General features: G+C 40.3%; 1 protein-coding gene across 2 annotated transcripts; it reads right to left on the bottom strand.

Moving 5' to 3' along the window:
- Window positions 1–1,866: 1,866 nt before the first annotated feature.
- Window positions 1,867–14,647, bottom strand: mideasa (mitotic deacetylase associated SANT domain protein a). 2 transcript variants are annotated; one of them, XM_044107302.1, is made up of 13 exons: window positions 14,147–14,647; window positions 11,944–13,700; window positions 8,685–8,888; window positions 7,077–7,419; window positions 6,930–6,996; window positions 6,698–6,840; window positions 6,507–6,610; window positions 6,339–6,414; window positions 6,180–6,268; window positions 5,534–5,677; window positions 4,797–4,931; window positions 4,522–4,688; window positions 1,867–2,846 (listed from the first exon to the last, which is right to left on the bottom strand). In XM_044107302.1, the coding sequence occupies exons 2-13, from the start codon at window positions 13,450–13,452 to the stop codon at window positions 2,576–2,578; spliced, it is 3,252 nt and encodes a 1,083-aa protein (XP_043963237.1). In that variant the 5' UTR covers window positions 13,453–13,700; window positions 14,147–14,647; the 3' UTR covers window positions 1,867–2,575. The 2 variants fall into 2 exon arrangements, with proteins under 2 accessions (XP_043963237.1, XP_043963238.1); XM_044107303.1 differs by having other exon boundaries at window positions 6,507–6,607; window positions 14,147–14,507.
- Between the last annotated feature and the right edge of the window lie 1,310 nt (window positions 14,648–15,957).

Raw genomic sequence — 15,957 nt, 5'->3', positions numbered from 1 at the left:
CTGGAATGGCCTGAACTTCAACCGGACTAAAAACCGTGGAATCGACTTAAAAGCTGGATTGAAAGCCGAAAAACAACCACTGAGAAAATTGGTTGGTGTCTGGGTAGAAATATGGCAGAACCTTGTTAAATAAGAAGGCTCCCAAACAACAAACCAAGATCGTTACTTTTAAACAGTAAAGGCATGAAAGAGTTGTGTTATAAGATTACTTTCAGCCAAACAAAGAGGAAAAGAGGACATACCTTCAATTAGAAAATATTTCTATGCTCATTTTTTTCCCTTTTTATTTAGTTTAAACCTAGTTTATTAAGCAGTTAAAACTGTTTTACATCTACAAAGTAATGGTCTAAGCAGGTTGCTGGAGAATGATGCAAAACACAACAGCTGGGAAAAACTTTGAGATTTTGAAGGATTCATGCCTTCATGCTTCTGTCGCTTTTTCCGCTACAATTTAAAATTGTAAAAGTTTTAGGAGTTGGATTGCTGTTATCACTTATCCAATTGTTGAAACATAAGTTATTATAGTAGGGATTTCTTTCTTTTTCTTTATTCTGGTTCCTTCCACCTCATAGCTATGAAATATTTTGTGTTGATCTATTACATAAAATCCCAATTAAAAACCACTAAAGCATACGGTTGTTGCGTGACATGGGATGTCAGTACTTTTTAAGAAATTATAAAATTAACAAATCTTTAAAATAACAACAGCAACACTTTTGGCTTTCGGGTTAAAAAGGGCATAATTGAACTTTCACCTCAAAAGAAAAAAAAATCTGAGATCAGGTTTACTGCAAAACTGAACCCAAGATAAGTTAATCAGCACAGTAGGACTGTCTGTCTGCTGTTGCACAAGTGTGACTTCAGCACTGAGCACTGTAAAAACAGATTACACTATGCATCATAGAAGGAAGCCCATGTTGAGAACATTGAAACTTTGAAAAACAGATAAAGTTTGGTTGATTATTTTAAGTGTGGAGTATAGACAAAAGCATCCACTGCTCATAAGAACAGCCGCAATCCCACCCAACCCGCACAACTAAGCCTCAAAGTGGCGTTAAAATTCCTGCAAGAGTTGTGCTTGAGTAAACAAATGTATTTGGGTGAGATGTCTTCACATCGATAAAGTTCACTGAGTTGATTGAGGTTTCATTGTGTGCCCACTGCAAATTAGTGTTGGATTCCACTGAAAATAGGGATTCATTAAAGTTTTGCATTCCCTAAAAGAGAAAGGTGAGTACATTAGTTACATAGATTTGACTAAATCTACATGTTAGCTCAGCCAAATTTTCTCAAAGAATAAGTACCTCAGTACTTAGCCTGTTCTGTGCATTACTCGCCCCATGACCATTCATTAATTGGCAGGGTTTATATATGATAGTAAGGAAACTTTCCTGCTAAAATATGTCTATCCCACCAGAATATGGACTAAGATCATCTGAGAGGCATATTGGGATGTCAGTACCAGCAGAACCAGGTACTAGACTCCTTTATTGAGGGAGTCTTGAAACTCCCTCAATATGTCATACAGAAATGGCCTTGGGCAGGGAATCTGGGACGACTAAGTTGAGGACTTTAGCCTCTGCATGTGGCGCCCCTTATTGGTTGAAATTTAAATTTGTTTTATCAGTGTACTTTCCCTGTAATTTCGTTTAAATCTTGGCTATTTAGGTTGTTCTTTTGCAGTTTTTCCAAATATTCCCAAAAGTGCAAAACTTAACAGCACCAATGTGTGCACATCTTCCTTTCTTGGGAATAAATGCATCAGATCAATTATATATAAAGAAAAAAAACCACAGTCCGCATCTGGAGCAACAAGATCTTGCAGTAACAATGTGCTCAATTTATGACAGAAAACAAATGGCCTTCTCTGAACAATAGACTTTTTAATATATACTTTCAATTTACCATAATAAAGCCAACATGATTATTTTTTATATTACCAAGATCATTGCAAATGCTGTATCATAAATATTTAGTTTTTTTACATTTTTATTTCAAAAAGGTCCATTATAGAAATTTTAAAAATAAAGTCTAGAACAAACGTAATAATCTGGGAAAATTTTGATATTGAGCCCATTTTAGTTTTTACATTCAAGCCCTTCAAAGTTTAGTCAAACGGGCTCCAGCTGATAAAGGACAGATTTAACTGATCTTGTCTCTTAATAGTTTCGATCACAAGATGAGAACGCAAAATAATTTGATATATTTGAAATTAAATAAAAAGATATAAAAAGGCAATATTGGCAAAAGCACAGAGACTCTGTAAGTGCGTCTTACAAAAAACAAACTCTTGAGTATTTAGACGCTGTATCTGAGCATGTGGAGTGTGACAGCCAGGCTGATGGTGTGAAGCTGGAAAACAGTCAAACTGAGACAGTTTTGGTCAAAAAAAAAAAAAAAACAGTGTAAAGATTAACAGGAAGACATGAAAACCAAAGTTTTTGTGCTTATTCTGCCCATTTGCAGGCAACACTTTGGTTGTTTTTTTTAACCCTTTCATCCATTTGTTCATCTTTGCATGCAGTTTGCATAATATTCCCCTGCTTTGAGGTTCTTTTCCCTGTTTTGTTCATACTCAGTGCCAGTCTTCATCATCATCATCCTCGCCTTCGGATGAGTCCTCCTGGCTGCTGTTCTCCCCCTGCTGTGCAGCTCCACCCCCCTCTCCTCCCTGATGAGCCGCCGCCGCCGCTGCAGCTGCTGCTGCTGCCGCCGCCGCCTTCCTGGCTCGAGCCTGCGCTGCTGCTTTCTCCTCCTCCTCTTTCTGCCGCAGAGCCGCAGCCTTCTTCTCCTGCTCCGCGTGGCTCTTCATGTGGGCACTTCTACTCTTCACTTTATGAAACACCCTACATAGAAACATGATCCCGTACAATTGTGTATTAGTTCAATAAAAAGCTGGACAATCAACATCTTTAACGCAACTTGCAGACAAAAGTCCTGATTTTTCAGGTAGAAACCAAAACATTAAGGCTTCCATTACTTAGCTTGTACTTTACATTTAATAGAGTGGCATAAAGTGAACTTATAGAGTAATTTACTTTGTAAGCATAAAAAAAGCCTTACTAGCCGTCAAAATTATTTCTGTTAATTCTGCTGATTATGATAGTAATATAATGAAATTTTTGCATTGAAATATATTCTTTATTGATCTTCTGAAATATTCCAACTTTCTGACACACAGAGTTTTGGGTTTTCATTACCTGTAGCAATTAATCAGCAAAATTAACTCTTGAAATACATCACAGTGTGTAATGAATTTAAATAGTAGTCAAACTACTTTAACCGACTTAATAATATAACTTTTCAATTATATCTATTTTGTTTTAAAGTGATGCATTTGTATGTAAAGGAGCATGTAACATCAAAATATAAAAGAGGAAGAATTAATGTAGAAACTTTACAAATTCATTCTACTAGTATTGTGTTCTTGGACCTGAAAATGTTTTAATTTTCTGATTACTTGAGTTTCATCCGAGCTGGTTGCTGCTCTGGAGTGACACCTAGTGGTTGTCAGAAGAAGCAATATAGATATGTCTTTCACAAATTTATTTACACATCTTAATAGGTGATTTCCCTATTATCTGCATTCCTGACCCTCCAAATTATATTTTTTCTTTTGCATAAATATAAGCTGACAAAACTAAAACACGATTAACCTCCTTGTTAACAAATGTTTACTTTTATTCTTAATCATACTGTGACTATCCTCATAGACCTTGTTTATTAGGATAAACTATAGCAAACTACATTTGTTTTGTTGTTTAAAACGATATTTTCAAGCACCATCAAAAGACAAACGTTTATAAAGTTTTGCACTCATTTTTAATTGCAAAGTGAAACATTAAAATTCATTTTGCGGTTTGCATGTAAGCACTCCTTGATATCAAACTAAAACAACACCATGATGTAGACTCCAGTGGGCTTCCAGCTGGGGAAAAGTGTGTATACACCTCCAAATTATGCATGCAGGTTGTTGCTAACTGAGCAGAGGAAATTGAAACTGTTGCACTTTTAAAGGGAATACTTTGAATGGTATCAATCTTCAATCCTCCTGATGGTTGATGAATTTTAAATAGTTGCATCGCAACTCTAAAAAGACAACTTCAGGTTTCAGAGCTTAGGTGTGATCAGTGAAAATCTGATTTAAAATGACTGATGATGAGATAGCGTCCTCAGGGTTACACTAACTTGTACAGGAAGCCCTCCCACCTGCATCCTTTCACAGTAATAAAGTGATAAAAAAAGGGTCTTCTACTCCAAACTAAAACTGAAACTGAGTGTGGGGGGTGCAGAAACCTCATATCTAGAAGGAAGTTCTGTAGATCACAGAGCTCATATTCATAAATTTCCAAATTTTAAATGGTTTTAAAGACCGTCGAAACTACAGAATGGCACTAATCTAGAGTGAAGGGGTTCTAAAGCTGAATGAAGTCCAGCAAATTTTAACATACAAATGTCACACTAATCACTTTTAGCAGCAAATCTAACAAACTTCTAAAACAGATTGAAAATTGACCTCACCTGCCACATTTCTTGCATGGAAACACTTCATTGGGGTCCTGCGGCGGTTTTGGTGGAGGTTTGGGCTTCTTTGCGGCGGCTTCAGCCCGAGGCCTGTGAGGCACCGATGACTGATGAGCCTCTTTACTCATTGGGTTTGGCTCTTTGATGACCAGAACTGTCCCTGTCTGAAGCGACAACGTATGAGTTTTGACTATGCAAAGAGAGTTTGACGATTTCCTCTTTTTGAACGTAAAGGGGTGTTCATTGAATGAAGACAATTGCACAGTACTTACTACATAGTCATGAGCTTGTAGTGACTGAGTCACCCTCGCCTGCTGGTTGGTTTCTTGACTATCGTCATAAAAAGAAACTTCCTTCTTTTCTTCTTCTTCTGCCTCCCCATGAGCTAATCTGTGCTGATGTGAGCTCTGCCATGAATCCCACAATACACAATAAATTAATGGGTGGAAAAAAGAAAAAGGTCAGGGATGTTGTTATTGTAGATGTTCAAACATGAGATTATAATTAGGTTTTTACTCGTGTGTAAGTAAATATGTAGTTTTTTCCTGACTTTCTATGACTTTTATCACTTCTGCTTTTTCACCTCATTACCCTGCTTAATCAGTTTTGGTGCCCTTTTACCACTTGGATATCATTTCTGCCTTTGTTCTCAAGTAGGTCAGTCTGTATTCCTAGTTCTCTAAAAAGAACAAAAGAAACTCTCCTTAAAATGTTTTATATTTTTGCTTTATAAGGGATCCAAAGGAGGTGTAAGGTTGGACAATAAGAATTTTTCGCCAGTGTTTTCTGCCTGTGCTTTACAGAATAACCCAGACTATAAGTGAACCCCTATTTTAGCTAATATTTAAATATCAGGAGACTTCATCTGTAGCATCAAAAAACAGGAGCACTTGTATGATCCTGTGCCTTGAATTCAGATAATTTGTGCTTAATAATATTGTATATTTTAGCCACACTTGTCCAAATCTTATGGAAAAAGGAAACATAGAAACCAAACACTCAACACTACCTTAACGTCCACCACAGCCTCAGAGTGCTTCTCCACAGGCGAATCTGGGGGGCCGAAAGTTAAGATACCGTTTCGACCGACTTTCACCTGCTTTTTATATGAATAGTAGAACTCCACGCACTGAGCAACAGTCTTAGTCTGCACCTACAAAAGACAACGACACAAGCAAATCCAAGTAATTAATTAGAGGAGACTAAATGCAAAACAAACAGACTGTAAAGAAGGAAGGATGGCTTAGGCAGCGAAAGTCAACATGGGCGGACGGACGAACTTTTAGGACAGGATACCAATTCTGGACTAAACCAGAAAATAATTACGTCACGTTGTAGACCTTTCCCAGACGCAACACAAACTCCCCAACTCTCTGGCTCATGCCTCTGTTATTGTTCTGATACTAAAACACAGACTTCCTGCCGCAGAGAGGATGTGATTTATTCAGTCAGATTTTTTTCTCTTTGAACTTTAAGGAAACTCAAAAATACTAAAAAAAAAACAAAAAAACAAAAAAACGGAAAAAGATCTTCCTATCTGCAAAAGGATGTTCTCCATTACATTTTATTTCTAAAATGCTTTAACAAGCGTGACTAGTGTTCTTGTTATAATAAAAATAATTGCGTCCCGTGCATGACAGCAGCGTCACCCTCACCAGTTTCTGCACCAGGAAGAAGTCCTTCCTGTAGGCAGAGATCCCTTTGTTGAAGTAACACTTCTCCTCCGCTGTCCAGCTGTCAGAGCCTGGGAAGGTAGTAAAATTTGTGTTAAGAAAGAAACTGAAAGGTTATGAAGGCTTTTTTTTTTTTTTTACCTGAGTAGTGATAATCTGCCAGGTGATGGCCTTTGGGGAAAATTGGATCTTGAAGCATCAAACACTCCATTGTTTCCTTAATATTAAGCAGAGTTAATGTAAAATAAACTTTGCAGATAAACCTTGGGATAAAAGCTCCCATCAGTCTCAACTGGTCTCTTTACTCACAAGGATATTGCCTCCGCATTCATGTAAACAGTGTAAAGCCAGCTCCTGATTGGTTCCTCCTCCACTGAAAACACTTGAACAAGCCAAGTTCATAAAATGCTCTACTGCAAAAAATGAAGCAAGAGAAAAAATTAGGAGGGGGAGGGGAAGTTAATAAAAGATTGATAAAGTAGTTCTTGAGAGAAACCCACTGGTCTCCTCGTTGCTTTGTTTCTGGTTGGAGTTATTCAGAGGATGCCAGACCAAGTCGGCTTTATGCTGGTCCATCTGGGAAGATGGCTGATCTTGCAAATCGGGTATTTCTGCTTGGTACTGCTGCCCGATATTGATACGGCTGCAACCCAACACAGAACAAAGAGAAATAGAGATGTAAGGGAGAAGAATAAGACAGAAATTTGTTTCAATCTGTGATGTGAAGCTTACGGTTCAAGGCACACTGGTGTGGCATCAGTGATCAAGGGCAAGACTGGAGGTGTGATCTCTGAACTCGCTAAGAAAAACAAATCAATAAATAAAAAGTTAGACCTTATTCTAAAAAAAGGTGATGTGCAGAAATCATCCAAGACTTACTGGAACGCAGCAGGCTACGAGCTGCGGACTTTGGGGTAGCTGGAGGTGGCAGGATCTGGTTGCTTACGGCGATGTTGGTGAGGAAGGCGGAGAAGTAGAGACCCGTTCCTCCTCGGACAGGCGACAGGATGGGAGGAGGCGTATAGGGGGGGAGGGAGTGTAGGTTATCTGGCAGGCGGACCGGAGAGCGCAGGTTGCTCTGGTAATGGGTGATGCTGGAGTATACGGATGGGGGGATGAAGGTGGATGGTTTGTGGGGAGGGATGATGAGGGGCTCTGGACGAGTCCGGCGCTTGAACTTAGCCTTTCCGTCCTCTTCCATTCCTGAATCGCTTTCGGCATCCTGGAATAATGAGGTTGAAAGTGGAACATTTTAAATTTAAATCCTTTAGTTTTCCTCCTAAAGTTTTCTAACTCTGATGCCAATGGTATCTACAACTATGCAATAATATGCACAAATTAGGGATGAATTAAAATAAAGGACATGCACATCTTTATAAAATATTTTATTATAAAACTAAACTTTTAAAGTTTAAATAAATAAATAATTTACACAAGTCACTAGACCTCCAACCGGAGCAGGAAGGCTTCAAATAATTAAGAATTAAATGTGTTAACTTTCCCTAAGTACATGAAATTGAAATCCAATATTGATCTAAAGATTCATCAAAGTGATAACAAAGACATAATGGACAAAAAAAATAGTATCAAGGGGAAAATTTCAATAAAAGAATCCCTGTTGGACAAAAAGAATAAAAAGGCTCATTTCACATTTTCCAAAAAAAACATCTTGTTAATCCCCAAGACTGTTTGCAAAACAATGTGTGGCGTGAGGAGACAAAAGTGAAACTTTTCAAACCTTATGCGTCTCGTTGTGTATTTTAGGAAAAAAAGAAAACAACATCATACAAACAATCAAAAATTATTTTTGTATTGTGTTACTCTACTGTTGCATTGCTGCTTCGGGAGCATACCAGCCCCATAACGCTCTACCAGAAAATCCTGTTGGAGGATGTCTGACGATCAGTTTGTGACATAAAGGTGAGGGACCGCCACGCTGCAAAACGTTGATCTGAAACTCAGATCAACATACTTGTTCTGCATGGTTCACAGAACAAAACTGTTGGATTTTGGTGTAGCCTAATCAAACTTCTGTCTAAAATGCTCCGGGAAGAAGTTAGTCAGGCTTTTCATGGTTAAAAAAACAAACAAACCCTAATGTAGTAGAATTAAAACTTTTCTGCAAAGTGGAGAGTGCCAAGATTCCACCACAGCAATGTAAAGACTCATTGCAATTGAATGAATGAATGCTACTCATTTATAGCTGCCAACAGCAGCACAACCATTTATTAGGCTTCAGGGACTATTACTGGTTACATCTGGCTAATTTGGTTTAGACAGATTTCTTTCAAATCATAATTTCTCATATAATTTTGTCTTTCATGATCTGAAATGCCATGGTCCTTTCATGATCTGAAAAGACCATGAAAACACAAACCAACCTGGTAAAGAAAATCTGCACTGCACGGTAAAGCAACCAGTCTCACCATATTTTTACATAGTTACAAAAACACTAAGACGATGAAAACTGTGCAACATGGAACCAACCTGGCCAAAACTCTCGGTCACAGAGTTTCTGAGCGAACGGCGGCGAGCCACGATCACGGAGGGTTTTCGATCCGCCTGACCCGCGGTGCGCTCGCCCTGGCCAACCCGGCCTTGAGTCCAGCCGCCCTGAGACTCTGCCTGGCTCTTGTGCACAGGCACAGAAACTGGGATCACCAAGGGCACTATGGCGGACGGGGCATCTTCCTGCAGAGGGTATAGAAAGAAGACAAAGAGAGAAGAGAATAAGAAACACCCAGGTCAGAAAAGTGGAGGGAAATATTCAAAAAAAAAAAAAGTGAGTAACAAATAAAAAGAGGAAGAAGGTGAGAGTGCATGTCATCTCAAAATGTGGTGCAATAACAAAAAAACTTGAACAGTGATTCATTTTTTTCCCAAACATGAGTATCTCTCAGGTTTAATTCATACTTTCTCAGCAGATTAAATATTAAACTGGCCAGTCAGACAGGCTTTAAATGTTGAAACAAAGAAGAAATAGTTGCATCTCACCAGTACGTTTTTTCACTGAAAAGTGAAATGTAAAACAGGCATTATGCTTTCTGCTATGTTGTTGTAGAGCTACATGTTTCTGTTTAAGAAAACAGCACCCTGGCATATCTGCTTGAACTGACACAGTTTTTTTTGTTTTGTTTTGTTTTGGTTGAACTGATCCAGGATTTCAAAAGTAGGAAGTGAAAACTACAAACAACTTCCACCGTTTTACATCTGAGGCATACTCAGAGCATTCATGATCACCGTTTCTCCTAATCTGAAACAACAACAAAAAATGTCCCAACTATAAAATAAAACACGGCCAAACAGCTCCGGCTTGTGAGCTGGCTGCACAAAACCAGTTTGGGAAGAACGGGAGCGTGCAGGTTGACAGCTCGGCCCCTCCCTGCCGCCACTGAGCAACTTTCAGAAAAGAGGCCTGAGGAATGTGGAGGTGTGCAGACATGCAGCCGCTCCAACTGTACATCGAGCGCGCACGTTCCGCGCTCAAACCTGCAATGAGTCTCTTAACCCCTTTGGGGGAGAGAACTCTGTGTGCTTGTGTTTATATATTGACAGTCTGCATTAAAGGAACAACGTCTAAGAGAGTGCAACGCCTACTGTGTAAACATGATCAATCCTGACCAGCGACAGCATCATGTGTCTTACAAAGATAACACCCTCAGTGTTGAATAAATCCAAAGCAGGAAATCTTGAGCTACATTTGCTGTTGGAAGTTTATAGCAGAGCGCCGTGGAAAAGTACAAATTAAATAGCGGAGATCTCTTTAAAAGAGCTGAAACCAGACGACTGCAGAAGTTTTATAAACGGTAGGGAAGTTCTGCATAGAAACAAGGCTGTTCCTCTTTATACAGCTGTGCCAACTTTGCCAAATGAGAAAATATGCTTTCACTTGCCCAAATAAGCTACCTTTGCTATTCCCTCCATGTATAATGCAGGATATAATGCACATCAACTTCTTTTGTTTCCATCACTTGATCAAATCAGTTATGAAAACCAGTTAGTGCCAAATCCAACATGCAGTCCATCGCCATCGCCAAGACTACTGCTATAACTGAGAGCGTATGCTTGGCTGCTTTGGAACTCAAATAGACGACCTGACTGTCACTGTAGTTGTCAAGGGATTGTTGGCTAGCAGCTCCTACACCAGACTCAAGACAATTCAGACTCTTTTTATGTGCCGTTCATCTATCATGAATCTACTGTGAGCTACAGTACTATCGATTTCCACACTTCCCTCTTTGCCGCCACTCTATTTTACACACATACAAAGAAATCAAATTACCCCACTAATTTAAATTATGTGTAGCAAACAGGACTTGTGTGAGTGTTAGTAAATTAAATTTAAGAATAAAACTTAGGATGTGAATAACTAAAAAAACAGCAAATTCATTAACTTTGTTGTGTTGGTGTCTTTGGCTCTGGCATTTTTATTCAATTCTATTTTCCCCCGAACAACTTACATAAATTTTTATTGCAGTTCTTGTCTGTATTGTTGTAGTTGCCATAATGGATGTCTTTTTCAAAGTCTGACCTTTGGAAGTATACACTCTCCGTTAGCAACGAACACGGTAGAAAGACTGTTTTTGATTTCTATTCCCTAAACAAATATTTTCTCAAACGGAAATCTAAATAAATAGAAGAAAAAAGTTGAAACACAACTGAAAGTAATTTAAGTTTTAAGGTGGAAATTCTGGGAAATGTTGGGATTAAATTTCAGCTATTTAGATTTTTTTTTAAGATCCTGCAGAAACCTAGATGACACTGGCAGAGAAAGCCAAGAAAATGCCTGAAATCTGACAGTATTTATAAAGAAATTCTTGCCTCTGTAATTCCAGATTGATGCCAGGTGGTTTGGGCCTAATTGATGGCCTATAAAAAGGTTTCAAAATGCAAAAGTACAAGAATTTCTCAATAGGTAATGACAACAAGCTCTCTCTTTTAAAACTTTTACAACCTTACTGTAGGAGACTACTACGATAGAATTGGATACAGATGCCTCTCTTAGCTTCTTCATGTTCCAGTGAACTCCATTAGGGCAAGGGATCCAGGAGTGGAAATAACATCATTTCATAGTAAACCAAGGATGACCAGGTACCACTCACATGATTCCTGTTAGCTAGTCAGAGTATAATCAGAAGAATTGTCCTAGAGATGAGGACCACGTGTAGAGAGCTGTACAAAGACCTGGAACTATTGTTGTTTCAAATAAAACAATAAATAATGGACTCACCAAAACAACCTAAAGGAACGCTCACTGCGCAATACTCCACTCTTGAGGAAAAAGCCTGCTAAAGCTCGATTTACTAGGTGAATAAAGAGTGTTCAGAAGAGAACAGAATTAATCTCTTCCCAAATACACAACACTAACCGTAAATCTAGATAAAACTGAAGATCAGTTTTTAGAAGAGACCTAATGAACCTTTAACAGTTGAAGACATTCTGTAAAATTCCACCTGGGCAATACACAACACAGCAGAGGTGTTGAACTGTAACTACCAATATAAAGACGGTAAGTTTTTCTTCTACTGTTTCACAGTACCTGATTTCTGGGCTTATTTGCATAGATTTCATTGGTTGTGGATTGCATGTGTTGTTATTGACATCCAATGGGTATTTCATGTCAATAGTCCAGATAAGATATTTAAGAAAAACACTGATGCATCCTAACTATAGATTTACACCATAAATTAATAAAGTAGATACAACAAGAGTGTAAATGTTGAATTTTGAAAAAAAAAAAAAGAACCTTGGCAGCTTTAGCAGGCAGGGACTCCATTTCCGAAGCCTTTTGAGCAAGGGTCTCCAAGTTGATCTCTTTGGACGCCCTCCTCCTCCTGCGGGTGATCTGTATGACCCCTCCTGTTGCTGCTTGGCTGTCCGCTCCTTTTGCAGCTGTGACACCTGCTACTCCATTCTGGGGCGGTGGCGGCGGAGGCAGCAGCGGCTCTTTGGAGGGTTGGGACCACATGTTTCCGGGAGGAGAACCCAGCGGGGACTCTCCCTCTCTGGAGAGGCGTCGCGAGCGCCGAGGGGCAGCGGGGGCTGAGTCCACAGCGTCTAAAGGATTTGTGGTGGCAACCTTTTCAGAGGACGGATCGGGTAGTGCAGATGCGTCTCCGGTTTGGGCTTCTGGATGCATCTCCATTGGTTGTGTGTCTTCTTTGTTCGCTCCAGAGTCTGGTGGAAGAGGGTCAGGAGGCGGATAAGCTCCAAAACTTTGGGTCTGCTGCTGCAGGTTTGGTTGGACTTGAGGTTGTGTTGTTTCAGGCTGTGGAACATTCTGTTGCTGTATCTGTTGCTGCATCTGCTGAAGTTGCTGCTCCTGCAGCTGCTGCTGGTGATACTGTTGCTGTATTTGCTGCATTTGCTGTTGCTGATGCTGAATTTGGTGCTGTTGCATTTGGTGTTGCTGCATGTGCTGCTGCTGCAACTGAAGCTGCTGGTGAATGTGTTGCTGCTGTTGCTGTTGCTGCTGTTGTTGTTGTTGTTGCTGCTGCTGCTGTTGTTGCTGCTGCTGTTGATGGTGATGCATTTGCTGCTGCTGCATCTGATGCAGGATCTGCTGCTGAGTTTTAGGCTGCTCTCCGTAGATTATTCCCTTGTTTGCTGGGAAAATGGAGTAGTAACCTGATGAAAACTGCTGCTTGTTGGATCTGAATGAGGTCTGGAAAGGCTGCAGAATGGGCCCCTGCATGGTGTGAGCTGGCACATGGGGTTGCCCCTGGAGATCCACACCCTTGTGGCCATGCTGATAGGCTTGTAGCTGGGCCTGATGCATTACAGCAGCAGCAGTGGGGTGCTGCTCCCATTCAAGCCCCCTTCCCTGAGTTTGAGCTTGGCTGGCGTCTCTGTAAACCTCAGCGGGGGCTGTCAGCTGGTTTTCCGCTGCCATCGGCATCGCTAGGCCTTCATGAACTCCTTTATGGAAGGCTATCTGTTCCCTGATGTTCACACTACTTGTGTACGGGCCAAAGCTCTGGCCCCAACCTGCCACTGGAGCCTCCTGGTTCCACCCCGGTGTCTGTAAGGGGTCCTGCATCCACTTCACAGCAGAAGGCTGCTGATAGTGTGGCAGATTTTGGTGGCCTTTCTCTGGGTTGTAAACACCAGACCCGCTTGCTGAGTCACTATGGCTCCCTTTTAAAGCAGGAGAGCCCATACCATAATAAACCTCCCCCGGGTGCTGCACTCCATCTTTCATGACTGGAGTCCGGTGTTTGCTCTTGTCAGTATTAACCTGAGAAGGAAGACTCATAGCAGTCTCCTAAGATTAGAAAATGGCTTTCGACTGAATTTATAATCGTGCAAAACTTGGTGTATCCCTCCTTAGTGTGCTACCGCTGCCCGCGGTCGAGAAATTCTTTAATTGTGTATACAGAGGTATCTCGGAGGAAACATAAAATCCCAAAGGAAAGTGCAGGGTGGGGAACATGCAGTCGTCTTTCAGCAATTAAATCTGAGGTCTGCTGTCCATTCTTCTCAACATCTTCAGGGGAGCTAGACCTTACAGAACACAGAGAGAATAAAATTCATGAATTAGTTCCTATTAGGGGGGAACACTACGAGTTTACAGCCGATTTACAGTCGCCAGCAGCAAAGAGGAAACTGAGGCCTACACCAGCAAATGGCCTTGTGTGAAAAGTGAAATTATAAAGCAGAGGGGAAACTAGTCCATGGTTGGATTCATGCGATCAGGTGCGTGCACGGAAGACATTTGCAAACCGAAGTTTTAAGGTAGCAGAAAACAAGGAGGCGCCTCCGGAGCGGAGCTGCCATTTGGCTTAACAAGAAATACAGGAAACGAAGGGGCTCTTGCAATCACCCGAGCGATAGCCAGTAATGTTCTGTTGCAAACAAGCAATAAGGAAGCGACTCAGGAGCTGCGTGCTCTCTAGATCAACACCGCAGACTAACAAGCGTTATTATAAAACCCAGAGGGTTCAATTTACCTGATCAATGGTGCAAAAACGACCCTCTGATCGGCTCCATGGAGTCACTTTAAGGTTTCGATCAAAGCCGACTCCACGCAGCTCCATAGACAGCTTGTGCGCAGCAAATGTCACAACTCTGACAAGTTTCCATCGAGTTTCGCTGCGCACAATATGGCGATCAGGCGGTTTGACAGCAACACGGAAAGACGCTCCAAAGTCCCGATGGGGCAACGGGAGGCTTCTTAACGCCGTAGTTACACTGTTGCACACTGTATCCGCAAAACCGTGCACTTCCAGGAAAACATGTCCACAACTTTCCCCCCCTCCTGCCTACACACCACATCACCGAGTGAAACACAGATGAGACGGGTGCATGCGTGAAAATGCTGCCGTGCAGCGGCGGTTGCGGGTATTATCTCAGATTTAAAAACTTCTGCTTAGGGTAAAACGTGCTGCCAGGGTTTTTTTCTGGACCATTTGGAGCGCTGTGTAACTGCGCAGATGTGGAAAAATTGTGATGTCCTTGAACGCACCGCCTCACCCCAAAACAGCTCAACTCACATCCTGTTGTCCAATCCGATCGCCTGATCAGGCCCGTCGATGTATCAGTGTGCGTTTGTTTTTCCCCTCAGGTTGTCCCGGTTGCGGAGTATTGTCACGCTGACAGAGGTCGTTGTTGAGCCGCAGTCAAGATTTCATAACTACGGAGACTACGGAGGTCAAATTCAAGCATCTATCTATCTATCTATCTATCTATCTATCTATCTATCTATCTATCTATCTATCTATCTATCTATCTATCTATCTATCTATCTATCTATCTATCTATCTATCTATCTATCTATCTATCTATCTATCTATCTATCTATCTATCTATCTATCTATCTATCTATCTATCTATCTCATTCAAGCAAAAGGTTTAAGAAAACATCTGTCAAAAGTTAATAAATCAGTGTAAAATTAGCATAAACTTTTCTTCAATACGTTTTTATTTATTTATTTTTATTTATTTATTTATTTTGCAAAAAATGGATTACAGTAATCAAACACAATTCAAATTCAAAAAGATTTTATTGATCCCAAAGGAAAATGAAATGTTTTTGTAGCTCATATTAACTGAGACATCTTCATAGATGGTAATGACTGTGAACAGGAAAGATCTCCTGTAGCAGTCTATATGACAACAAATTTGAAAATTTGAAAATGTGTTGCTAAATTACACTTGTTGTGGAAAGTGTAATTTAGCAACTTCTGTGTTATAATGAGCTCCAAGCCTTTGTGTTTGTGGGGCATCTTCACAATCACCCTCTTCTACAGCTCATGGGGATTCTGGCTAGGCCTCAGCAAAATATTAATATTAATTCCAGTCAGAAAGAAATTTCATAGTGAAAATGTGTAATCACTAAATGTCATGTTTCATTAGCCATGAGCAGAATATCATCATAACTAACACAAATAAAGTCTTGGAAACATCAGTCTGTGTGCTTTTATATTGTATGTTATGTTTCACTTACTGAATTGAGTTACTTAAATAAAGAAACTTTTCAACATTACTAAATTTTTCTGTCTATATATATATATATATATACAAACTGACTTCCCCTCACTTTTTCCATTTGGGCAGTGATACTTCCTGCCCAGATCCAGGAGCAGGAGAACAGGCAGCTGAAGATTTATTTATTTATTTTGTATTTTAGCTGTTCTCTAGGATTGCACTCTTCCAGCCTGAGATCACAGAGGTTGTTCCTGGAATCTGCTCTTGAGACTCCTACACTCTGCGGGTTACAGTTCAATAAAACTATTAAGATTGATGTTCCTTGAATTCTTCA

The sequence above is a fragment of the Gambusia affinis genome, linkage group LG22 (assembly GCF_019740435.1).
Source record: "Gambusia affinis linkage group LG22, SWU_Gaff_1.0, whole genome shotgun sequence".
In the NCBI taxonomy this organism is placed as follows: Eukaryota; Metazoa; Chordata; class Actinopteri; order Cyprinodontiformes; family Poeciliidae; genus Gambusia; species Gambusia affinis.
This window is presented reverse-complemented; position numbering and strand designations above follow the sequence as displayed.

What these genes read in the sequence shown, in the direction of transcription:
- mideasa (XM_044107302.1), bottom strand. Translation starts at nt 13,452, where the DNA reads ATGAGTCTTCCTTCTCAGGTTAATACTGACAAGAGCAAACACCGGACT. An exon ending in TCTTCCTGGTGCAGAAACTG is followed by an intron (nt 5,678 to 6,179) that starts GTGAGGGTGACG and finishes TGTCTTTTGTAG; the next exon opens with GTGCAGACTAAGACTGTTGC. An exon ending in CCATGCAAGAAATGTGGCAG is followed by an intron (nt 2,847 to 4,521) that starts GTGAGGTCAATT and finishes GTTTCTATGTAG; the next exon opens with GGTGTTTCATAAAGTGAAGA.